Raw genomic sequence first — 26658 nt, 5'->3', positions numbered from 1 at the left:
GATAGAACATCTACAGCATCTTATTGCAGATGTTGAAGGACGCCAGCCTTCTAAGGAAGTATAGTCAGCTCTGTCCTTTCTTACACAGAGCATCAGTATTGGCAGTCCAGTCTAATTTATCATCCAGCTGCACTCCCAGATATTTATAGGTCTGCACCATCTGCACACAGTCACCTTTGATGATCACGGGGTCTATGAGGGGCCTGGGCCTCCTAAAATCCACCACCAGCTCCTTGGTTTTGCTGGTGTTCAGGTGTAGGTGGTTTGAGTCGCACCATTTAACAAAGTCATTGATTAGGTCCCTAGACCTATTAGGTCCCATTAATTGAATTAAGCAGGTTTGAGGTGGTATCCAGATGAGATATTTGTACAACTTAGATATTATCTAACCAAACAAGCTTGGTGGACTAAATGGGGCCCCCTCATTTGCTACCTCTTATGTTAATGGCCCGTGTCTGTAGGTGTGCCCTGTGATGGACTAATGTCCTATCCAAAGTAGGTTCTTACATCACACCCATTGCCCACTACCCTGAAGCAGACAAGCAAGTTTAAAATTAATAGATGGCTGGATGTTTCTGTGATGGTGTTCACTATGAAAGAAACTACAGTATATTAAATAAAGGCACACTTTTCATTATTTCATTTTTTCACACTCACACATGCTATTTCCTTTTTTTTTTTTTTTTTTTTTTTTTTTTATGACAGATGTCAACTGCCTGACTCACCAGGGAAGCAGAGTGGAGAACGGGAGTTGTCAGACCGACGTGCCCACTTCCCCTTGCCAGGGTGCCCACACCTTTTTTCAGGGCAACAGAGTGCACGCAGAGGAGGCTATGCCAGGCATCCGGAAGGCCCAACGCAGGGAACAGAGTGCCAACAGCACGCACAGCCAATCAAGGTGACATGTATTAGGGCTTAAGAAAGGCAAATTTCTGCTAGGCCAGCCACAAGCCTTATTTTATATGGTGCCTTTCATAATGTTTGCCAAGGGCAAGCTCAGTTTTTGCGTATTTGATAGTTAGAGCTGAAAAGAAAAGGTTCAGTGAGCTTAACAGATTATCAGCCTGCCTCATCGGAAATAAATAAAACCGGGCACATGCAGAAAAGAAAGTGATGCCCGAGAGTCTCGTCACGCTGTTTATCTGACATGTTCTACCTGCCTGGCGCATCTCTTATCAGCCCCCTTCCCCCCACTCCATCTTTACATATGCAGGGCGCCTTCACTACGAGCAATGAAGCCTTCATTTTATGGGCTGGAGAGCTGGAGCTTAAGATAAGATTGGAGAATTTATCGTTGCCGTTCCACAGGGCTCATCAAGCCGGACTGCACTCTGCAACCCTCATGTTTATCTCAAATATCCGCACATCTGCTCAGTAGTCTTTCTGAAATGTCCCTGGATTTCAAAATTACAGCTCTAAATGCACAGCCGTGTTTCTTATGCCTCCTTTCATTATGCCCTTCTGTTTCTGAAATGATGCCAGTTGGCCATCAGGACTGAATGGGAATCCAGAAGTGGAGTAGTTTGAAACTCCAGATGCCCACTTCGGGGATCAACCCATAAAAAGTGATGCCCACTGGTAAATCAAACGTGGAACACTGACTATAATTGAGGCAACAGTAGCTCATTATGGCACTGGCCCCCCACATTCTTTTGGCTGGATGCTTCTGTCACCAGTGTTGGCCCTTCACTTATCTTGTGCTCCCATTTTACCTTTTGTGCCAGGATGAGCTGTGCAAAGTGTGCTCTAATGCATCTGGGCTTACGAGTGTTCTTCAGAGATGCAATATGACGTCTGCCATTTGGAGACAACTCTCAAATAAAGCACTTCTAAGTCCTAGTTCTAGGTGCAGCTCATAGTATTGCCACCAGTAATGGCTTCCTGGTATTGTGAATTGAATGCAAAAACGTGATACTCAGTCAATTGGCGACTCAAAATTGCTCCAGTGCAAGTATACAGCTGCCATGGTGCTGTGATCTTTGCGGAGTCAATGGAGGCTCTGATCGGGGCAGTCGAGAGACTGAGCGAGGAGTCTGAGTGTCTGGGCTTACGAGTGTCCTGGATAAAAACCAAAGATCCAGGCCTTTAATGACCTCTTGGGCACAGCCATCTGTTTGCGGAGAGAGTGTCGACCTTGTCGAGAGGTTTACTTATATTGGCAGTGACATTCATGTCTCTGGTGACTCTTCCTATGAAGTCAGTAGACGGATTTGAAGGGCATGGGGGGTCATGAGGTCACTGGAAAGGGGTGTGTGGCGCTCCCAATATCTATGCAAAAGGACAAAAGTCCAAGTCTTTAGAGTCCTGCTGCTTCCTGTCTTGCTATATGGTTGCGAGATATGGACGCTATCCAGTGACCTGAGATGAACACTGGACTCCTTTGGTACTGTGTCTCTCCGGAAAATCCTTGGGTACCGTTGGCTTGACTTTGTGTCGAATGAGCGGTTGCTCATGGAGTCCTGAATGAGGCACATTACCTGCATTGTGAGGGAGCGTCAGTTACGGCACTACGGCCGTGTGGCACGTTTCCCCGAGTGTGATCCAGCTCATTGTTGGGGACCCGAGTGGCCGGACCAGGCCAAGGGGTCGCCCATGTAACACCTTACTGCAGCAGATAGAGGGTCATTTCCAGAGGGTGGGACTGGACCACGTGTCTGTCTGGGGGGTTGCCAACCAGGATACTGAGTTGTTTCGTCATGTAATGGGTGCAGCAACCCACTGTACCAGTGCATGCTCCCCAACTTCACTTGACTTGACTTGGTATTGTGATGTGCAGTCATAGACACTCCAAGCAGTGTTCTTTGGCACATTCACCAAAGCTGTGTTCACATGCCCATTTAGCAAGGCAGTGACCAGCAGAGGGTTGAATTGCAATTGGCATCACAGAATGTCTCACACCTACTGCATCATCAGTTGGCCTAAGAAGTATGTTGATTTTAGATTGACAGCCTTGAATAGTCTGGCCTGTTATGAAAGGTCTTAAAAATTGGCTTGGTCAAATTGATTTCCAGACATAAACCAATCATTATAGGCAACAAATGTTCTGGTGAATGTGCCATTTGTGAATGTTTCCTATCTCCCCTCCATTTATAAATCACATTAGTCAAGCAGGGCATTAAACTGAAGACGACCCAATTCAAATCAACAGTAGTCCACATTACTTGAGTACACTTAGAGGGAAAGGTAACAATGGTGAGCAGAGAAATGGCAAGTTTGGTTTGCAGATTGCAAGCCTGTTACCCAAAGATTTAGCTGATGATTGATGGTTGGCACCAACTGTCTGTGATAACCTAAAGACGGTGGCTTTTTTCCTTTTGGACTGTACAAATTCTCCACAGAAAGCCATGGCAGTCTCCTTCCAACTGTTGTCACCACCGTCACACTTTTATATTTGCGTATCCAATGTATGCTAAGTGTACCAGGCTGACCACCTGGCCTGAGAAAGTCCAAAGATTCTGTCTGTGTCAAATCAAGGTAGTGTTTACTATGGAAAGGCACCATGTAAAAAAAGTATTTGTGTTCTCTACTGGCTCCATCATTCAATGTCCCTAATCAGGAAACTATTGATACAGTATAGAAAATTGATGGATAGGCCTACAAGTTGGATTACATCCTAACTTTTAACGTTCGTGTGATATTTACACTGACACAACTAGGCTCTTTAGCAGATATTGGCAGGGCCATAAGTGACCCCTTAATCAAACACTTGGTCTTAAACTCATATGATGGCCCACAATTCTTTCTTCTAACCTCAGTGCCCTATGACTAACTTGTGTTGGCAGTCTCAATCAGCTTGGCATCATCGCTGTGAACTGTGCCACTCATATTAGAAAATAATTCTGCCATTTGTGTCCTGCTGTCCTGGTTAACTCCCATTGCACTCCTGCTATTAAAAAAAATGAGAGAAAAAAGATGCAGTTAATCAAGTCAAGTGGCTTCAACTTCTGCCTCCCTTAAAGGTTCATTTCACACAAAGAAAGTGAAGGTATTTAAAACACGGAAATGACACTTAAAGCGATCATTCTGCTGTAATCCTTAATTACGTTACACGTGTCAGGTACAGCATTGTACCGTAATGTCAAAAGCCTTCATGGGGTGACAAGTGGGCTAGAGGAGCTTGTTGCATTAAAGGTGGTAATTGTTAATTCTTATTAGTAGATTTCTCAAACTTCTTATGCACTTCAGGGTCACAGGCAGCTGGGGCCAATACTAAGTCGACTAGACGGGACACCTTTTCATCAATGGGCAGCCTCACACACTAAGCCAACTTACATGTCTGCAGTTAAGAAGCTACCATGCTAACCACTGCACTCCAGCATATTGTATTACCTGAGCAGAGTGAATGAGGATTAAACAAATGGACTTCTTAAGAAAATACCCCAGCAGTGGGCTGGATATAAACAAGTGCAGTATTTCATAGTGCAATATCTAAAGATGCTTTACAGATTTAGAGTTAGATTGGGATACTTTACATGTGCATATACTGTATATTTGAATCAGTCACAGTCATAGAGTGAGTCAATGGTGGGCACTGACATGCCTCACGGATCACAGCCTGCCAATGGACTACATTGCCATTCCAGCTGAGCTCTATCTTCCATAACATCCCCTCCTCTTAAAATAATAAAGAACCCGTTTCAAAATTTAATATTGATTTAGTAGTGATTGGGACAGGGATGGTAGGAACAAAGGGGTCTGCAATCCTATAACATCACACAGCCTTCTCATACAAGAGGAGACCATTGAGTTCATCAAGCTCGTCTTGATAGATAATTGCTATGTTGTTCCAACTTCTTCCCCGCATACCTTTTAGAAATGTTCAGGGTTCCTATTACAACTACACAACAAAAACTCCCACAATCCATTGTGCAAAGAATTGCTTCCATCCCAAATGCACTCTGCTTTACTGTCCACTAGGTGTCTTTATGGATGCGGTCGACTATTTAGTCAAATTAAAAACAGATTTTTAGGAACCTGGATCCAGTCTGTGTCGAGGCTAAAGTGGGTTAGCATAGGCCTTTAGTCCAAGGGTACACTTCTAGTGCGTTCTGTCTTTTGTTTTTTTTGTAGGATGGTGACCAGGAATGCACACAACATGGATACAGTTTCACTAGCATAAAGTGTAACCTTACTTCATTTGTATTCAGCAGTTTTGCAATGTAACCTATTGTTTTATTTGCCTTTTTAATTTGTTTGACATATTGCTCAGGGTGTGAGATTGTTGCAAGCCAAGAAATCTTTTCCAGAGGCTTGATAAAGAAGTCAATGTAACTCATTTTACCTGTACCCCAGTCCATTTGGGTGTAATAATAACCATTATACCGTATACCTGTAATTGTTAAATGTATCTATTAGTCCATCCATTCTATCTCGGTTATCCATTCCATGGTGGCCAGTGTTTATTCTGCAAAGAAGCAGGGCTGAAAGGGATGACAAAGTTTCACAGGGCACATTTCCAGACTTGTCACACTCAACCAAGTAGGATCAGTTCAGAGCTGCCAGATAACCAAGCCTGCGTGTCTTTAGAATATTGGAGAAGAGTGAAGAACACATGAGGGAATGTGCAGGCACAATGTGGACAGTACCCGGCTTTGATATGACCCAGTGTGAGGCAGCAGTTGCTAATCACTGAGCCAGCAAGCAGCCCCCTTCTGAAGCATCTGCTCCACATAGCCTGATGGCACATAAGAGGATGGGGGGGGGTTCTTTTTGCAGGTGAAGCGGCAAGCAGGATTATTTGCAGAGCTGTGGGAGACGGCAAAATCATTTTTTTTTCTTCTCCTTCACCTGAGTGCAACGGCTGCAGGAGTGTTCAGATGACGTGTTGTTTTCTATACTTGAACATTGTCTCCACTCAGCTTGCATTAGCGGCCACATCACCCTGACTATGGCCTCACCCGCATTCCCACTTGAATGATAATATCAGCTACTGTTTCTTCACAACCAATTAAAACTGCAGACTGGAAAATCCATCCCTCCATTCTGTTCTTGTTTAGAGTTACAGTGGCATCAATCCATCATTCGTTTACAAACCCCACAACCGCTCATGCTCAGTGGCATTTTGGGAAGAAAGCAAGACTCACATAAAGTCAACAAGCATACAATTCACATGGAAGACTCTGTGGCCAGCATCTTCTTATCACTGATTGGCAGCCATTTACAGTCATATGAAAAAGTTTGGGAACCCCCCCCCTTAATTCTTTGGATTTTTGTTTATCATTGGCTGAGCTTTCAAAGTAGCGACTTCCATTTAATATATGACATGCCTTATGGAAACAGTAGTATTTCAGCAGTGACATTAAGTTTATTGGATTAACAGAAAATATGCAATATGCATCATAACAAAATTAGACAGGTGTATAAATTTGAGCACCCCAACAGAGATATTACATCAATACTTAGTTGAGCCTCCTTTTGCTAATCTATCAGCCTCTAGACGCCTCCTACAGCCTTTGATGAGTGTCTGGATTCTGGATGGAGGTATTTTTGACCATTCTTCCATATAAAATCTCTCCATTTCAGTTCAATTTGAAGGCTGCCGAGCATGGACAGCCTGCTTCAAATCATCCCATAGATTTTCGATGATATTCAAGTCAGGTGACTGTGACGGACATTCCAGAACATTGTACTTCTCCCTCTGCATGAATGCTTTTGTAGATTTTGAACTGTGTTTTGGGTCATTGTCTTTTGTGGATATCCAACCCCTGCGTAACTTCAACTTTGTGACTGATGCTTGAACATTATCCTGAAGAATTTGTTAATATTGGGTTGAATTCATCTGACCCTCGACTTTAACGAGGGCCCCAGTCCCTGAACTAGCCACACAGCCCCACAGCATGATGGAACTTCCACCATATTTGACAGTAGGTAGCAGGTGTTCTTCTTCCACCATGCAAAGTGCTTTTTGTTATGACCAAATAACTCAATTTTTGTCTCATCAGTCCAAAGCACTTTGTTCCAAAATGAATCTGGCTTGTCTAAATGAGCATTTGCATACAACAAGCGACTCTGTTTGTGGCGTGAGTGCAGAAAGGGCTTCTTTCTCATCACCCTGCCATACAGATCTTCTTTGTGCAAATTGTGCTGAATTGTAGAACGATGTACAGATACACCATCTGCAGCAAAATGTTCTTGCAGGTCTTTGGAGGTGATCTGTGGGTTGTCTATAACCATTCTCACAATCCTGCGCAAATGCCGCTCCTGTATTTTTCTTGGCCTGCCAGACCTGCTGGGTTTAACAGCAACTGTACCTGTGGCCTTCCATGTCCTGATTCCATTCCTTACAGTTGAAACTGACAGTTTAAACCTCTGAGATAGCTTCTTGTAGCCTTCCCCTAAACCATGATACTGAGCAATCTTTGTTTTCAAAACTTTTGAGAGTTGCTTTGAGGATCCCATGCTGTCACTCTTCAGAGGAGAGTCAAAGGGAAGGAAGCACAACTTGCAATTGACCACCTTAAATACCTTTATATCTCATGATTGGACACACCTGTCTATGAAGGCTTAATGAGCTAATCCAACCAATTTGGTGTTATAAGTAATCAGCATTGAGCAGTTACATTCATTCAAATCAGCAAAATTACAAGGGGAGCCACATTTTTGCACAGCCAGTTTTTCACATTTGATTTAATTTCATACAACTAAATACTGCTTCACTAAAAATCTTTGTTCGGAAAACACCGCAGTACTCAGATGTTCCTAGGAAATGAAAGACATACCACTGTTATCTTTTTTGTTGAAAGTAGAGTAAATTATTATGCAGGCTAAGAGGGGTTCCCAAACTTTTTCATATGACTGTATATATTGATATGCTCTGGGCGCTGTGTGACCTGCTGTAAGTGACCATGCTTCCTGCTGCACCACCGTACCACACTGAGCTGGAAAATTGTTATCTTTGATAGGCAGTAACATTCAGGGACACTTTGGTGAAATCAAGGTGATCAAGAAAGGACTGGCCAGAAACAGGATTCAAACATCCATCCAGCCATCCATTTTCCAACCCGCTGAATCCGAACACAGGGTCACGGGGGTCTGCTGGAGCCAATCCCAGCCAACACAGGGCACAAGGCAGGAACCAATCCCGGGCAGGGTGCCAACCCACCGCAGGACACACACAAACACACCAAGCACACACTAGGGCCAATTTAGAATCACCAATCCACCTAACCTGCATGTCTTTGGACTGTGGGAGGAAACCGGAGCGCCCGGAGGAAACCCACGCAGACACGTTGAGAACATGCAAACTCCACACAGGGAGGACCCGGGAAGCGAACCCAGGTCCCCAGGTCCCCCAACTGCGAGGCAGCAGCGCTACCCACTGCACCACCGTGCCACCCAGGATTCAAACACCATGATCCAATTTATTTATAAACCTGCTTTATCCTGTACATAGTAGATGTAGTTGACAATTATTGCTGTAGTAGTGGAAAGCCAAAACTCAACTCTGAAGAACTGGCAGACCAATCTACATGGCTCCACTTGGATACACACCCAGTTCTCACAACAACTTGTATCTAATTGAGCAATACAAAGAGACCCACGGACACACCATCCCGGTATCAAATTGCAGCCATGTACTGTCCTCATATTTTCCCCGGATCACTGTGGACCACCCTCAGCAGATCCTCCATTCTCTTTACACCTTGCAGATACGCACATTACGTTAATTGGCAACTGCAAATGGTCTCTGCATGTTTTCAAGACCAATTATTGTAATGATGTAAAAAATTCAATCACATCCAGGGTTTATTCCAACCTTGCTTCTGGGATAGGCTCAGGCACTATGTAGGCATGTAATAGAACAAGCAGGTTACAGAATGGGGTCGCTGCATGCCATTAGTTTATTGGAATCACCATGGAGTACAGAGTATGGCTATGATCTGGACTGGGAGATGGTGTCCAACACGGTGTGATGCATTGTCAGAGTGTATAGTGCAACTGATAACTGATTGTAATATCATCTCCTTTATGTCAGTGTTTTTTTTAATAACTTTAAAAAAGTTATACAGCACATTCTAATTCAGAGATGCCATTTATACAGGTTTATAGATTTATATGGTCACTAGCCTAGCAAAATGCCTATTTACTAAAATGGGCTTGATGGCACAATGATAAATTCATCTGTTTTGATCGTGTTATGCTTTTACAAACCTCTGTTCACTGGCTAGCCCTTACATCCCTCTTTGTCTCTGTTTCTTGTTGCCTTTCTTTGTTAGACATTCAGCCCTGTTATGGACAACGGACAATGTGACACACAATGTACGCTACGCAGTTTACTGTCTTACGCTGGACACTCGCCTTTGTTCATTGACATTCCAACCCACGTGTGGACACTGGACGTGATTATTTCTGAGCGCAGACACTGGGCATTTTATCACTTTGTATTTACAGAGATCATTGTCACTTGTACAGAGTATAGGGAAAGTCTTAACTTGCATGTGCTAATCAACATGCGACCCATCAGCACTCTCTGTCACCATGAGTAGTGAGTAGAACGGGCTTACCTTGAAATTTCTGTCTCCATTACCAGAAAGACCTAACTTGCCTTGAAACTACAGGTTGGGGTATAATGACTCTTCCTTATTTTACTTTCAGCAGTGATCAAAAGGAAAAGCAGAATACCCATAATAAAAAACACTGAGTGCCACAGCGAGCAGGTTGTCTCACGTCGTAACCAGCAAAACTGAACCCCATCCTGTCGATATGCTCTGCTGACCTTTACCACTTAAAATATAGAGTATGAGAGGCTGTTGAGCTCCATTATTTAAGACTAAAAATGGTAACATCGCCACCCATTGTCAAAGTGGAGTCAATGACAGCAGCACTGTCTGCAAGGTAGGAAGCAGCTCTGGACAGGGTGCCACTCGCACACCCACCCACCCACAGTCACACTCATACAGAGCCAATTTGGAATTGCAAAGGAGCCTAAACTACATGTTTTTGAAAAAGCAGGAGGAAACTGAAATACCCAATTGGAAAACTGACACAGGCTCGGACACAACATGCATTCACTTGCTTCAAATCCATGATGCTGGATCCATTAGGTGATAGAGCAGTCCACTGTGCCATCACACAATCCAAATGAGTAATTTCATAATTGATGAGAGAAGAAGCATCCTGCCTACTGGTAACCCACAATACAGCTGCAGCCTGACAATGTAACCTCTGCTACTACACAAGCAGTCATTTTCCTCTACTTCCTTGAGAGGATGGAGTCCAATCCAAAAAATTCTGCTTATACAATGTGCACACTTCTGTGCAATATCATGGTACCGTGCACATGCATTACAACCGATGTGACATGCACTTAACAACCGCATACATAAACTACGCCATTAGCTATTTCTGTGTCAATGCCATGACACATGAGATTGCTTATCGCTAAAACCTTTTACAGGTAGAATGTTTAATATTTTGCTGTTAACAGATGCTCCTGCCATGTTGGAATGCCCTAGACAATCGCATAAATTGGCATAACCAAAGGACCAAATCTGTGTTAATATGTGCCTGCCTTGACAAGATTAATGGCTTTATCTTATGGAGGGGCACACTCCTCTCTTCCCTCTACATTTCACTGTGGAAATGGATATAGTTTTATGGATCACCCATGTCCCTTGCCTGTTAGGCCCCCTGACGTTATGTTCTAGGTTAACTACCTGTTAATGAGATTCCATTTCCACGAAGGTTCTCCTCAACCATAAGGTTGTGGGGCTGAGATTTGTGGCTGCTATGCATACCACGCAAGATGCCCACTTCTGGTTGCTACCCTCTTCTGACCCTGTGAATGGTACTGTGCAGGGTGTATTTTTTTTTTTAATAGTGATACAGCCCCTCAAGCCTTAGAGCCGCATATTAATCATGGTGTCCTCCTGGTAGAGTGAGAATTCCCCAGCACCCGTTACCAAATGATAAGAAAAAAGCAAAACTACCTAAACTCTGCTATTTTTTTGCCTTTATTAAAAAAAACATCAAACTGCAGTACAGCTCCGTATTGCCTTTGGATGTTTCTATTAACAAGGCATCAGGGTACACTTAAGATGCCAGCCTCCCAAAGGGAAGCAACTGCAGTAGAGTGCTGTGCCAGCCACATGCAAAGCAGAATCCTCTGGAACAAAAAAGTTGCCAACCTGAGATGCAGCTCTCCGTCTCTCTCTCTCTCTCCGTCTCTCTCTCTCTCTCTCTCTCTCTCCCTCTCTCTCACTCTCTCCCCCCCCCCCCTCTGTCCCTCCCCCTTTTTCCTGGTAACCATGCAGCAGCGTGCTGAGCAGAAGATGAAAAAGCAAAAGAGAACGAAATGTGTGCACTTCATGACCATCTCCTCTCATGATGCTTGTGCAGCCACACTGTCGATTTCAGACATACTTCCCTCCACCCACTCGCCCAAAGCCAAGCGACTAAATTTGGCTCCAGCCTGGAAGCTTTAAACCTTCACCCGGCCAGATGTGCGGAAGGAGCTCAAAGAGGCAACCCTCCCCGGATGAGCCTTCCCGCTCTGCATGTAATGTGGAGAGGAGAAATTGTCCTCGGTGATCAACGTGACAGTCTGCTTCAGATACTGGGACTCGAAGTGCTGCGATGTTTTAATCACTTAACGGCTTCCAGCACAGGGACCCAATGATGTCACCTGATTTGATTATGCTCTCAATTTGCATATTTTTTGCCTGACTTTTTCCTTTTTTATTTATTTATTTTTTTTATTAATGCATAGTTTTTTTTTCTAATTAGGGCTGATTTAAAGGGCTTGACATTCTCAAGGCCACAGTGAGCAGCTTGGTAAGGGCCTTGACAGAAAGCCTTCATTAGCTAAGACTCCCACTGGGATGCCGGCCTGCCGCAAATGGGTTAATAAATAGATCGGTCCGCAGTGAAAGTAAAGTCGAGTTTATTGCTCTTTGAAAAAACTCCCACCAGCCAATTCAGCGGCTTTGGGGGGAGCAGGGTATGAGAAGCTGTAATGGTGGCTACTGGCAGGGCCTCTGACTTGGTGGTGGTAAACACCGCAGCTCTTTCGGAGAGTTCAGGTCACTGTGTTAATTTTCTTTTCTGACTCTTATTTGTTCTTCTACTAATTTGCATTGGCCTTTTCTGAAGTGACTCAAGTGAGAGAGACATATACGTAAAAAAAAGCTTAGTCCAGAGGAAAAGGCATGAAATGGCTAAATGAAATATAATTTAACGCCAAATCAAGAGCTGGCTAACTCTCTAATCCTGAGCGAGTTGCATGATAGTTGTACTATAATTTGTAATTCACTTTGGATACAGAGCAAATGATAATGGAGTTTCTAGTATCAGGGTCCTGGCTTCAGTTCCCAGCTTGATCCCTTTGGGTGAGGTATTGTCCCTTTGTATAGGCCAAAATCACACAAGAAGTGCCGCAATGGGCTTTAACAGGCCCTGCCTCTTGAAAAACTCCCAAAAAAACCTTGTAGGGAAAAATGGAAGAAACCTTAGGAAAGGCAGTTCAAAGAGAGACCCCTTTCCAGGTAGGTTGGGCATGCAGTGGGTGTCAAAAAGAAGGGGGTCAATACAATACAATACATCCATCCATCCATCCATTTTCCAACCCGCTGAATCCGAATACAGGGTCACGGGGGTCTGCTGGAGCCAATCCCAGCCAACACAGGGCACAAGGCAGGAACCAATCCCGGGCAGGGTGCCAACGCACTGCAGGACACACACAAACACACCCACACACCAAGCACACACTAGGGCCAATTTAGAATCGCCAATCCACCTAACCTGCATGTCTTTGGACTGTGGGAGGAAACCGGAGCGCCCGGAGGAAACCCACGCAGACACGGGGAGAACATGCAAACTCCACGCAGGGAGGACCCGGGAAGCAAACCCAGGTCCCCAGGTCTCCCAACTGCGAGGCAGCAGCGCTACCCACTGCGCCACCGTGCCGCCCACAATACAATACAATACACAGAACAGAACAAATCCTCAATAAAAAATTAAAAATTTTATAAGTACGGAGCAGAATTTAACAGTAGATGATATCACATAATAAGATTTAGATAATTTTAGACTCCTGGAGACCTCATCCATCAAGCTGCCTCCCCCATTTGGCCATTCCATGGCTGAAACAGTGCTGGGCCAGCCAATCCGATGAAAGGACCCCTCTTTCTCACGATTCCTGCGATCCTCCATCAGGGATGACTTTACCTTAGGCAGGCAAAACAACTTGGCAGGTGGGCCGTGGCACCAAGTGCCACATTTGAGTACCGAGAAGAGAAACAGAATAGGTGAGGGTTAGTATCCAATTCTAACTATCATGTTACTTATGTTTTAGTGCTAATGACTAACAACAGAGATGCAGTCTAAACAGTTAATCAGCAGCTCTAGTCAGGATATGCTAAACTGAAGTAGTGAGTCTTCAACTGGGATTTAAAAGCTGAGACCGGAGGGGCATCTCTTATAGACCATTCCACAGTTTAGGGGCCCTGTAACTAAAAGCTCGACCTCCCATTGCCTGTCTTCCTTCAGTGTCTTCCTTCAGGTATCCCAAAGATGAGTGAATCGGGTGCTGATGTGAGTGTGATCTGTCATGAACTTATGTCCAGTTCAGGGCTGGTTCCTGCTTTGTACCTGGCATTACTGTGGTAGCCCTTGCCACCTAGATATAAGATAGATTCAGTAAGCTTAGTTCATTAATCTTTATTTCATGTAGTGCCTTTCACAAAGATCACTACCACACAGCATATTACAAAGCACACAGAATAACAAAATACATCTTTTTTTAATCTGTTTAATCCATTGAAAAGCTACAGGGAGCTACAACATGATACCAGCCCATCACGGGCATAGTAATGTACATTACAGGGTAGTTCAAATGTAAGAAATGATGCATCATGGAGAAGAGGCTGAAAATCAAACACCCATCTGAAGAGATAAATGGAAGAAATGAGGGACAACTACAACAGTTGAGAAAGACCCAAACAATCTTCAATGCTGGAAAAAACTGACCTACAGAAAGCAAATGCAGAAAATGATTTAGGAGTTCACCTCAACACAACGTTCTTATCAACCATGCAATATGCTGAAAGAATTCAAACAGCAAATACAATACTTGGATATAGTGAATAAGCAGCACAGTGGCGGGGTGGTTAGATCCACTGCCTCATAGTTTCAGTGACTGCATGGGGTTTGCTTGACCTCCTTGTGTCTGTATGGGTTTTCCTTCAGATACTTCAGTTTCTTCTTCCACTTCCAAAAGACATGCAGGTTAGCCTGATGATGGAGTGAAAGCGGGATGGTTTTGGGTGGGAGCTTAAATGTACCACCTGTTCTTGATTGGCTTTTGCTTTCTATACAGTGCTGCCAGGATGGGCACCAGATCTTAGCAATTTTAGACGCGGACTAAAGAGGAACAACTAAGTGTTTCTATGAACTAAAGTCCTTTTTACATGTATGTAAATATACAGTATACTGTATGTATACACAATGTGAGCACAAGCAGGTCAGTTGACCTCATGGGGTCACATAGTCAGTCACAAGTGGGATGGACCTTGTCACAATTATAAAAATATAGTGAAGCAGTTGTCTGCTCAGGCCTTTACAAAGATGTATGTCCCTACGCAATGTCAGCACTAGCAGGTCAAGTGACTTTCTAAGGGTAAGAGAGTTAGTGGTGGGGAGACCATGTGCTTACAATCCAGAGCCATATCAAGAAGACAAGGATACTCCCTTATTTTTTCTAATGTAGCTTCATTCTTCCTAAGTATGGAAACAATCTGTGCAAGATTGGATGGCACATGTTGCTGTACTCAGCTCTAATTTGCCTGTGTGTGTGTAAATGCAAGTGTTGAGTTCCAGCTCACTCGTGTGTGTGTGTGTGTGTGAGTAGAAATGTAATTGTTTAGTTCAAGGCCCGGTGTGTGGCTGCGCTTGGCGTCTCCTACAGGACTCTGTCTTCTCGGTCTGCCTGCCAAGCACTGAGCTCACTTCCTGAAAGGCCCTCCATCCACACTGCCTGCAGGGACAAGTGGCAGGAGTGGGGGTAGGGGATGCAAAGAGCCCACGCAGGGAAGAGGACTCACACGGTACGATTTTTCCTTGCTGGCTGGTGGCTATTTCATTTCCACTGACACACACACTAAAACGTTGGGCACACACGTAAAATCCCTTGAAAACTTTCCACCTGGAGGCAGAACTGCCAGTGCTTTGAAGTGGCAGCATTTCAGGGCAGCGGGGCGGCATTTGCTGCCAAGGCAGAGAGTGAGGCGCCATTTCGAGCGAGTGCACTATGGAGGGGAGTTCATGTGTGTGTCACAGAACCGCCCACCTTCGTGAGTGTCAGTAGGCTTTTGAAGGCGCTCAAGCTGGCTCAGTGCAATTACAGAGCGTGCCAAGTGTTTCCATTGCAGTGGAGCGGATGGTTCTCTCTGGGATTGAGGTGGAACAGGATGTCTGTCGCCTGTGGTCACAAATAGCAGGAGTTGTAGAACAGCCTCAAGCCATGAAAAGCTGAGCAGACAGCACACTGAGTTTCTGGTCCAGGGAATTCACTGACCACCACAATGACTGGGTGCAAACCGCAGTCCAAATGGACAAGTCTCTGAGGATGACGCTAGGAAAGCCATTACCAAAGTGACGCCCCCACTAAAAGTTACAACTAAGTCCATCACAGTTCAAACATTTTTAAACCAGTGTACACTCATGGAAGGCAGGCCTTATTTATTATACTTTGACCTGACCTTCATAGTTTGGTCTTTTTAAGGACTAAATGAATTAGGGATGTCATCAACTGACAAATCTTTTATAGGGGTCATGGGCAGCAGCAGGCACAAGTCAGGAACCAAATCTGGACATGTTTTCAATTTAAATTGTAAGAGAAATGCAGACTGACATGTTGATGCAGTGTGCTTTGCTATTCTAGAGTCCTGGGTTCAAATCTCAGCTCAGGCGCAATCTTTGTGGATTTTGCATGTTCTCTTGACATCTGTCACCCCACTTTCTGAAGATGCACATGTTAGGACAAGTGTGAATTAGCCCCTGTAGGGGTGTCCTATGATGAACTGGGATAGAATGTGGCACCTTGAACTTGAAACTAGACCAAATTAAACTGGAAATGAATGGACAGTTGGATGTCATGTTCTAAAAATGATAACTAATGTGAAGCAAAGTTAATGTTAACACTGAGTGAGATTTGCTTTTTTTTCTTATACTCATTCTCCAGTCCTACTTATTTCATTACAAGGCCATAGAAAACCACAGCCTACCTCACGAGCAACAAGTGCAAAACAGGAATCAACCCAGGATGGGACATCCGGCTGTCACAGGACTCATCCACATTCAGCAAAAACACACCAGTTTAGGGTTGCATGTTAAAACTAACTGACACCTGTATGGGATGTGGGTGGAGAAAATACAACATGTGTGATGAGGATGGAATTTGAAGCCTGGACAAAAAAGGTGCAAGTCATCAGTGCTAAGCACTGCAACACAATACCTCACACTGGGGAATTCGATTTAAGCAAAGTTGCAAAGATACTGCTGTCCTGCCAGGTAGAGGTGGCCCATGCCATAGGCAAGATGGGAGCCTGCAAGGGCGCTTCAGGAGAGGGACTAGTGATCCTTTGTCCAATGACCTGAAAGAAGAAGAGCAAGAGAGGATATATACAGTAAAGCTAATTGCACTTTAGCATCTGGTCAGGTTGAGGGTTGTGAAGCTTTCAACAGTCACGTGCCTCAAGAAATCCTGAGCGGGTCGTACAAAAGCTGAGGGGGCCTATTCAAAAAAGTCAGAGTGGCTGATTAACTTTAGGACCTTTTCCTTGACTAAATGTAGTCCTCTGGCTGGGTGGTGATCTTCCATACCCAGAGTGCTCCTTTGTTCAACTTCATTTTGTGAGGATCCCCTCAAGCAGCAGTCAATTTCCTTTAACATAGTGAAGGAAAAGAAGGGCCACAACACCACTGGCAATTGTTTTTGTCTCCCTTACCATGAAATCGGTTTTGTCATGATTAATTTAGCATATATTTAGAACCATTTTTGGACATTTTTATGAAGTAATGGTGTCTTTTATTCAATGTTTTGTTTTTTTTGTGATATTGTTTTTGCTGTATATTGAACACGAATGTGACCGTATTGTTTACAGTTGTCACAGTGATTGTCATTCACATAATCCACTCAGTATTATGCGTGACGTCATCATGCTAAATGCATCAAACATGGAGGCATGGTGCATTTGGGATCTAAGCTCTCATATATTTTGTAAAAGAGCATTGGAAAGCATGCTTATTTTCACTTTACCTTTTTGAGTTTTAGGTCATGTAATGTTTTTTGACTTTGATTTTTGATACTGATTTTGACCTTCTATGGTGGGTTGGCACCCTGTCCGGGATTGGTTCCTGCCTTGTGCCCTGTGTTGGCTGGGATTGGCTCCAGCAGACCCCCGTGACCCTGTGTTCAGATTCAGCGGGTTGGAAAATGGATGGATGGATTTTGACCTTTGAAAAAAACAACCTTTTACTGTGTTTGACCTCTCATTTGTCTTTCATTTTTATCTTCTGATCCTTCCTGGCCTATGTATTTTAGGACAAATCTTCCTTTTTCCACCTCTGGCACAATAGGTACCACATAGACAACTATAAAGGAGTTTGCATATTATTAGCATTTTTCCTGAACTTGGTCCCCAACCTCCACACTTGAGCTCTTCCAGGAAGAAAGGGAAAAGTAGGGCTGACATAATATGATGAGAGGCGCAGCAGCATTTTTAATGACTCTTATAAAACTAGTGGGCGACTTGAAGGTCAGGGGTGCTTCTTGTCTGTCGCGTCATATATTTATTCATTCGTACTAGCACTTAGCTAGAAGGTGGCATTGTCAGCAGTTCCATTCGTAAAGTAGCTAGATTACCTTGATTTTTTTGGAAGTTCACAACTGACAGTTTGTCACAGTTCTTCAGACGGAGTTGAGTCGGTTTTTATTTTGTATAGTGCACCATTACAGAATTTAAAGAAACAAAGAGCACTAATGCTGCGTCATTCCTCTGACCTCATCCAGTCCACCACTCATCCCTGCAAGAATTGTCTTCCAGCTGAATGAAGGATTCAACATATTGAGTGAGTGGGATTTATTTAAGAAAACGAGGAGGTATTTGTACGTAACAGTGCTGACCAGAAGTGAGTCAGGGAAAACAGTCCATGGACACTCTTTGTTCCTTCATTTTCTCGACTAGGATGGTCCTTCCCAGCCTTAATTAAGCCGTCGCCTCTAAAAGAAGCGCCACATTGAACCGTTTGCGACATTCCTCTGCTTTCCTAATGCTTAAATAAATATGCTAATGGGTCAATTAGCATCACATTGGCAGACCTCACTTCCCTTTGACCTTTGGAGAAAAACAGACCCTAATAATGAGTGTTGTCAGCTCATCATCTTTGACTGTCTCCTAAGTGGTTAAAATGTTTCCCTTCACCACACAGAGGTGTCATTTTAATAACCTGATTTGGAATTCAACCCTAAAGCATGCTTTAAGACAGTTATTTACCATTTAATATCCTTTCTTTTTTTTAAGGTGTCCATGGTATAGATTGTTTTTTTTTTACTTTCCTCCTCTTACGATCAGGGCCTTTGCTGAGGGTACTTGCATTCCCCATACGTACGGGACATTCATTCATTTTCTGTTTTGTATTTCACCAGTCAGCCCTACAAGCCGGTCCTCCTACTTCCATGGAGCACTCAGGGGTTGGTGGCAGGACTGGCAAAACCTCACACTGTTCATTTGTGTTCAAACTAGTGTGGTGCTGAGGTGTCACCCATTGCACGGCTGCGCTTGGGTCTTAATTTGGGATCCTGAGGTGCTTCGTTGTGTGGTGGGTGCTGCAACACGCTGTATCAGTGCATGCTTCCCACCTCTCCTCCTCTCTCCTATTTTACCATGGACTGCAACCCTGAGAGAGGCACCAGTCTACTAACACACACACACACATTCATCCATCCATTCATTTATTAAAACTCTAGATGTGGCACCCGTCTCATTTTCATAAACAATGCCCAATAGAAGAGGTTATGCAAACATTTGAGAACTATGCCTCCTTATTTTAGGGAGCCATTTTATGGGTAGGCACAGTGAAAAGTATAGAATGACTATGTGACATAAACATTTTGAGTCTTATGCACTTGATTAGAGTGACACAGTTTAAAATGGAAATAAGACAATTTGTCAGCCATTGCCAATCATTTCGATCTATGGTTCTTTTAAAGGATGCTGCTAAATTACAGGCTGTGAAAAAATCAAGAAACTGAGTGCTTTGGTACATGCAGTACATTCTCAAATCTGTGTAACGTAATCTAGAACCTATCCTTGGAAAGGACAGAAACACAGTCACACTCATTTACAGTGGAGCCATTTTAGAGCTGCTAGTACACCTACTGTAAGCGTCTCTGGTGGTCTGAGAAGAAAAACAAAACCAAGAAAAATACCCACACAGACAATATGAGACCATGCAGACTCCACTCGTACCATGACAGCGCCTGGTGTTCATCCTCAGTTGGGTGCTAACAACTGTGAGAGCCTTGTTTTAAGCTAATTGAATGGACATCATAAAATAATTACAAGTAATGGACAATGCTCCATATCCATAATGTCTGTGTCTCTTTAACAGAAGACACTATTCATGGAGCCTGGTACTGTGCCTGGTCTACAATCTCATCCTACTATTCCACTTCCAGATGGGCTACCCAACACATCAAAAGCATGTTTCTTCCTCCTCAACAGAGATGCACACCAAATATCTGCATGTCCATCTATCATTTTCTCAACCCACTTATCCAAGGCAGAGTTGCAAGGAAGCAACCCAGCATGCATCGGACACAAGGCTGGAATCACCCACAGGGCTCGAGTGCTTTGCAAGGTGAACACTCACACACACACTAGGGCCAGTTTATATTGACAATTCACTTAACCTGCATTTACAGTGCATCCAGAAAGTATTCACAGCGCATCACTTTTTCCACATTTTGTTATGTTACAGCCTTATTCCAAAATGGATTAAATTCATTTTTTTCCTCAGAATTCTACACACAACACCCCATAATGACAACATGAAAAAAGTTTACTTGAGGTTTTTGCAAATTTATTAAAAATAAAAAAAAACTGAGAAATCACATGTACATAAGTATTCACAGCCTTTGGTCAATACTTTGTCGATGCACCTTTGGCAGCAATTCCAGCCTCAAGTCTTTTTGAATATGATGCCATAAGCTTGGCACACCTATCCTTGGCCAGTTTCACCCATTCCTCTTTGCAGCACCTCTCAAGCTCCATCAGGTTGGATGGGAAGCGTCGGTGCACAGCCATTTGAAGATCTCTCCAGAGATGTTCAATCGGATTCAAGTCTGGGCTCTGGCTGGGCCACTCAAGGACATTCACAGAGTTGCCCTGAAGCCACTCCTTTGATATCTTGGCTGTGTGCTTAGGGTCGTTGTCCTGCTCAAAGATGAACCGTCACCCCAGTCTGAGGTCAAGAGCGCTCTGGAGTAGGTTTTCATCCAGGATGTCTCTGTACATTGCTGCAGTCATCTTTCCCTTTATCCTGACTAGCCTCCCAGTCCCTGTCGCTGAAAAACATCCCCACAGCATGATGCTGCCACCACCATGCTTCACTGTAGGGATGGTATTGGCCTGGTGATGAGCGGTGCCTGGTTTCCTCCAAAAGTGACACCTGGCATTCACACCAAGGAGTTCAATCTTTGTCTCATCAGACCAGAGAATTTTCTTTCTCATGGTCTGAGAGTCCTTCAGGTGCCTTTTGGCAAACTCCAGGTGGGCTGCCATGTGCCTTTTACTAAGGAGTGGCTTCCGTCTGGCCACTCTACCATACAGGCCTGATTGGTGGATTGCTGCAGAGATGGTTGTCCTTCTGGAAGGTTCTCCTCTCACCACAGAGGACCTCTGGAGCTCTGACAGAGTGACCATCGGGTTCTTGGTCACCTCCCTGACTAAGGCACTTCTCCCCCGATCGCTTAGTTTAGATGGCCGGCTAGCTCTAGGAAGAGTCCTGGTGGTTTCAAACTTCTTCCACTTACGGATGATGGAGGCCACTGTGCTCATTGGGACCTTCAAAGCAGCAGAAATTTTTCTGGAACCTTCCCCAGATTTGTGCCTCGAGACAATCCTGTCTAGGAGGTCTACAGACAATTTCTTTGACTTCATGCTTGGTTTGTGCTCTGACGTGAACTGTCAACTGTGGGACCTTATATAGACAGGTGTGTGCCTTTCCAAATCATGTCCAATCAACTGAGTTTACCACAGGTGGACTCCAATTAAGCTGCAGAAACATCTCAAGGATGAACAGGGGAAACAGGATGCACCTGAGTTCAATTTCGAGCTTCATGGCAAAGGCTGTGAATACTTATGTACATGTGATTTCTCAGTTTTTTTTTATTTTTAATAAATTTGCAAAAACCTCAAGTAAACTTTTTTCATGTTGTCATTATGGGGTGTTGTGTGTAGAATTCTGAGGAAAAAAATGAATTTAATCCATTTTGGAATAAGGCTGTAACATAACAAAATGTGGATAAAGTGATGCATTGTGAATACTTTCCGGATGCACTGTACATATGTATATATGAAATGACATGTATGCTGCCACTGTAAGTCTGGTGTGCAGATTTTATTTTTTAACATTGCCATAATTAATAAGTCATAGTGTGACATATGGAGGGCAGATCAAGGTGTGGGCACAGTAATGATAACTAGGGTGAGAGGTGTATTGATGACATTTTGTGAGCTGTCTCCTTTCTGACTAGTTAAAGAGCTTCTCTGGCTTTAAAGGGTGCAATTTAAGAAAGATGTGTAAGGAGCTGTGTGGTATATGGGAGTGAGACATGGCTGGTGAAAGCAGTAGAGAACATAGATGAGGATGATCAGGTGGATGTGTAGACTGAGGTGGAGTGAGAGGAAGACGAATGCTGGGTTAAGAGACTTCCTGATAGGGATGTTATAGGTGTTGTGGTGAGGAGAAGCAAACTGAGGTTTGGGTATGTGAAACGAAAAGCAGAGGATGAAGGTGGAGGGGATGAGCCCTGATGGAGGCTGAAGAAGATGGGGCTAGAGGTGCTGTTGGATGACGTGAAAAGAATCGGTCACACCTCAAACGATGCCCAGGACAATGGGGAATGGAGAAAAAAAGATTTGGGGGAACCATCTAGCCCAAGGAAACCAGGATACTGTCACACGACACTATGTCTCTACTCTGATCGCAGTTTTTTTCCCTTATATTTCTATACCCAATCAAGGGAAGTACACTGACAACAAACACATGGTAACAAGTGAATGCTTTTCCACATAGGTTTCTGACATGGCCTTTGTGTTAATAAAGAGCATTTCTTAGTATAGATAGTGTATGAGTTAAAATGTAATTTGAGATCAAAGCCTACCAATGGGAGCATCCACAGAACAGAAAAGACTGTGGGATATGACACATCGTCGCCCCCTACTGATAAGCTGTGACTCCTGCACCACAGAAATGGATAAAACACCCTCACAGAATGTCTGATAAATGAGTGTGGTAGTGATCACAAACAATATTTAATTGAAAGATCGATAATGCTTGTATACTTTGTAGAGGAAATTATTTTAAACAAAATATAACAGCAGCTCTTTTAAGAAAACCTAGCATGTTTTGTAGTGAAGGTGACAGCTGGAGGTAGTTTGTGCTGCTGAATTACTATGAGAGATCTGCAAGGCAGGCAGACAAAATGGTGCTGGACCAAGTGTGAGGTTTCCTACTAAATGAGAATCTGAAAACTAAACCAGGATTACAGTGATGGGTGAGCATATCTAAAGGCAAAGCAGCCATCACTAGTGGGATTAGTAGAATTACAGTGACAGCAATGCAGGGAATCACGCCTTCAGATTGATGCTCCTGGAAAAAAATCCCTGACAGGTTTTTGAAATAAACTCAAATAGTATGTAACCAAACCAACCAACCAACCAAATTGTCTCGAATGATCCAAAACAAAACTGATGTTCAATACAGCCACCGACAAAGATACCCGAATCGATGCAGTCTCCTATGCCACGATCAGAAATGTCACAGTAACAAACAAACCAGTATAATGATTAATACTGTGATCAACTGCATATAATGACAAATAACCACATCCGCCTTGATCAGAAATGTTATCTGTAGCACTAGAATGAAAAATAATCACAAGGCAATTGAAGATACTGTAATGAATGACCTCACTGTGACCAATAATCACATCAACAGCATGCAGCGATCGGTACTGTGATCAATAGTATTACATCGACCAATAACCATATCAACAACAACATAGTAATCATTACTGTGATCAATAGCTTAGCAGTGACCAATAATCATGTCAAGAGCAATACAATTATCTGTATTCTGATCAGTAACATTATAGTGACCAATAATCTCATCAATCTTAAGATAGGATACTTTGATCAGTGACTTATGGTGACCAGTAATCCTTCCAGTAATATAATGAAATATTTAATAAAATCAATAAAATAAAAAAAATATATATATAATGAAAACCGCATTATATTGACCAATAACCACATCAGCAGGAATAAAGTTGTCATTACTTTGATCCACAACATAACAGCAACTGTTGACCACACCACTCTTACTACATTGGTCAGTTGCATTAAAGCAGCCAATGACCCCATCAGCCCTAATGTCCTGATCAGTGCAGTGATCAATAGTGTTCCAGTGACCAATAACCACATCATCTGCAGTAACTTCATTAATACTGTGATCGATGAGCAGAGCACCATCAGAACTCAAGTTGCCAAGCCCCCAAGAATGGGATTCACTGGTAATACAGGCTCCCCAGCAACCAAAACACTGAAACGCAAGCCGTAAAGTTGTTCATCCCATGCCAGTAACTCCTGCCTGTAGTCCTAATGCCTGGCATACTTGTGGCTTGTTACTTACTGAGGATAAGAAAAGGTGAATAGAAAGTGACAGGGGAAACAAGTGCAATTATCGGAGCGGCCGCCCAGAGCTCAACCCACTTTACAAACCTTCCGCAACCTACTACCATTATAAACAATAGCAGAACACTATTCTAGGAAATGAAGATATTTTGCATTGTAGTGCATCTTCACAGATTTGGCATCTTGGGTTTGAATCCTGTGCCACATATTTATCTATATGGCTTTTCCACTCACACCCTCAAAGTCATGATTGTTAGGTTACCTGGAGATGCTATAACTCATCCAGATACTTTGAACAACTGGGCGTGATGGACTGATCGGTCTCCTCTCTTCTTATATTCTAAGTATATTTTCTCTGTGTGGGTTTTGCATTAATGGGTCCTGTGATGGACTGGCACCCTTTCTATGATCTGTTCCTGAATTGCATCTGATTTCCTAAGAATATTCTTCAGACCACCGAGCCCTAGAACTGGATTATCTTAATCTGAGAAAATATTATGTTATGTTATGTAGCTGCATATTTCCTTTTTGACCTCAGTTTACATAACTTTAGTTTAACACTACAGCCATTTTTTTCTATTCAGACACATTTTCGGAGGGCTTGCCCATCCATTCATTTACTGAGCCCACTTAATCCAATTTTAGGCTTTTGGGAAGCAAGCAAACTCATTAGAAACAGCCTGGTCTTGGGGTCTGGCCAAGTCCAGGCTCAATTTCCTGGTAGGTGGTAACCTGCTGGACCTAAGCTGGATCCTACGAGTAGCAACAACAAGTCTGTAGTCAGAATTCACAAACTGGGCACTTCTGTAGACCCTGCATTTTTTCATGAGCCTCAAGCATCTGCCCACGAGGATGTGATCGATCTCCTGCCCTTATTGGAGTACCAAGTCCAACGATGCGGTTCAGGGCGCTGGAACCAGGATCCAGCGATTCGCAGCCCCTGACCATTTGCAAAGTCAAGGAACATGGAGCCACTTTCATCACGGTCGCCAGCCCTGTCAGTGCCAGTGGCTGCACTGAAGTCACCCATGACCAGAGGAGTGTCACCTCGTGGGCACCCATCAACCACCGAGCGAAGCTGCGAATAAAATGTCTCCCTTGCCAAGACATCACTCACCGCTGTCGGAACATAAACTGAGACAACAAACAAGGTACCCAGAGAGTGCCGTAATCTGAGTCCCGTAATACACTTATTGAAAGGAGTGACATCAGACACCATTGGAAGAGGCCAATCCGCTTCAGCAACAGCTATTCCCCGAGTATGACCGCCATCAGACCGACCAGACCAATACAAGGTGTATCCACCTACAGAGATCTGGCCAGTCCCCGGTCTGTGCACCTCAGAAAGTGCCGCCACTGAAATGCGGAGTTTAAACAGCTCCTCTGACAGCAGAGGAAGATGATCATCTTGCCGGAGAGACAAGACGTTCCATGCGCCCACCCGTATGGGCCGCCTCAAATTGGGACCCGAGTGTTGCCGTGCAGCGGGCGACGCCTCAGCACCACACCATTTCCAATCCTCAATAGACCTGACCCTATTGGCTCTCCAACAGTTTCGACTCTTTCGGGGATGGGGCTCCTGAGGGCTTTCCCCCATCCCCTTCATGATGCGAGCAGCCTTCCTGTGGGTGGCTGGAGCAGAGCTACTCCCACGGAGAGCAAAAAGGAGTCCTTTCTGTAGTCTCGGAGCTTTGTGAAGTTTTTTTACGGTGACTGGAGTGCCAATCCTGCCACCAACCCCCATGATTTGTGTTGGTGTTACCGGTGTTCCCAGAAGGAGGTGTTTTATCTCGCAGGGCACCCTGGATATCATCGAGAGGAGTCGCAGTGCACGGCTCAATGGCAACTCTAGTCTGTACCGGGAACTGAGAAGGAAGGCTGCGAGGGCTCTGAGGGCAGATAAAGAGGCGTTTGTTAGAGGAATCTGTGAGCAAGTGACACACCATCTGTGGTCTAGCGACCCACGTCCTGCTTACAGAGGAATCGAAGCATTACGCACATCTAAATCTGTTCCTCGGAGAGTCGCAGTCAGGGCAGCTGATGGAATGGCCCTTACGGATGACACTGCAGTTGTGACCCGCTGGGCTGGCTACTTTGAGCAGTTGTTCAAAGCTGATCCTCCAGCTAGGACGTTGGTTATCTCTGGGTCCACGGTCCTTGAGGCTGATCCTCCAATTATCTGTGAGCCCCCCGGTCTCGCTGAGATTGCACAGGTGGTGAACCAGCTGAGGTGGGGAAAGGCTGCAGGGATCTGTGGTATCGGGGTGAACTTCTCCAGGCTAGTGGTAAGGCTGTCCTCCTGGCATTGCAAGCAATCTTTGCTTCTATTTGGGGGACTGGCATCATCCCAACTGACTGGAAAATGGGACATCATCTCTATCTGGAAAGGGAAGGGTGATTGCCTGGATTGCAGCAACTACAGGGGATAACACTGCTGTCTGTGCTGGGTAAGGTCCTTGCTAGGGTCATCCTCAATAGGATCCGTGATCACTTGCTCACCTACCAGCGACCGGAACAGTCTGGCTTTACACCTAAGAAGTCTACCATCGACCGCATCCTGGCACTGAGGGTTCTAACGAAGTGCAAACGCGAATATCAGCAGAGTTTCTTTGCAGTCTTTGTTGATTTTTTGCAAAGCCTTCAACTCAGTTGATTGAGCTGCCCTGTAGGACATCCTGAGGGTTCGCTGGATCCCCTTGAGGTTGCTGGATATCATGGCCGGCCTGTACACTGGTACTGTGAG

The 26658-nt window shown here is 44.2% G+C and overlaps 1 protein-coding gene across 7 annotated transcripts in view; it reads left to right on the top strand.

The window, feature by feature from the left end:
• Positions 1 to 26658, top strand: part of ahdc1 (AT hook, DNA binding motif, containing 1) — a 356054-nt gene that overhangs the window by 273788 nt on the left and 55608 nt on the right. For 4 of the 7 annotated variants that reach the window (XR_007933474.1, XR_007933475.1, XR_007933476.1 and 1 more), the window contains one exon: positions 706 to 898. The exons of the other annotated variants lie outside the window; for them this stretch is intronic. Coding sequence is in view for 1 of the 4 variants with exons in the window: in XM_051919012.1 (XP_051774972.1) it covers positions 706 to 898 (193 nt within the window). In the remaining 3 variants the exon portion in view is untranslated. The remainder of the gene's footprint in view (positions 1 to 705; positions 899 to 26658) is intronic. 7 annotated transcript variants of the gene reach the window in all.

Source organism: Erpetoichthys calabaricus, chromosome 14 (assembly GCF_900747795.2).
Source record: "Erpetoichthys calabaricus chromosome 14, fErpCal1.3, whole genome shotgun sequence".
In the NCBI taxonomy this organism is placed as follows: domain Eukaryota; kingdom Metazoa; phylum Chordata; class Cladistia; order Polypteriformes; family Polypteridae; genus Erpetoichthys; species Erpetoichthys calabaricus.
This window is presented reverse-complemented; position numbering and strand designations above follow the sequence as displayed.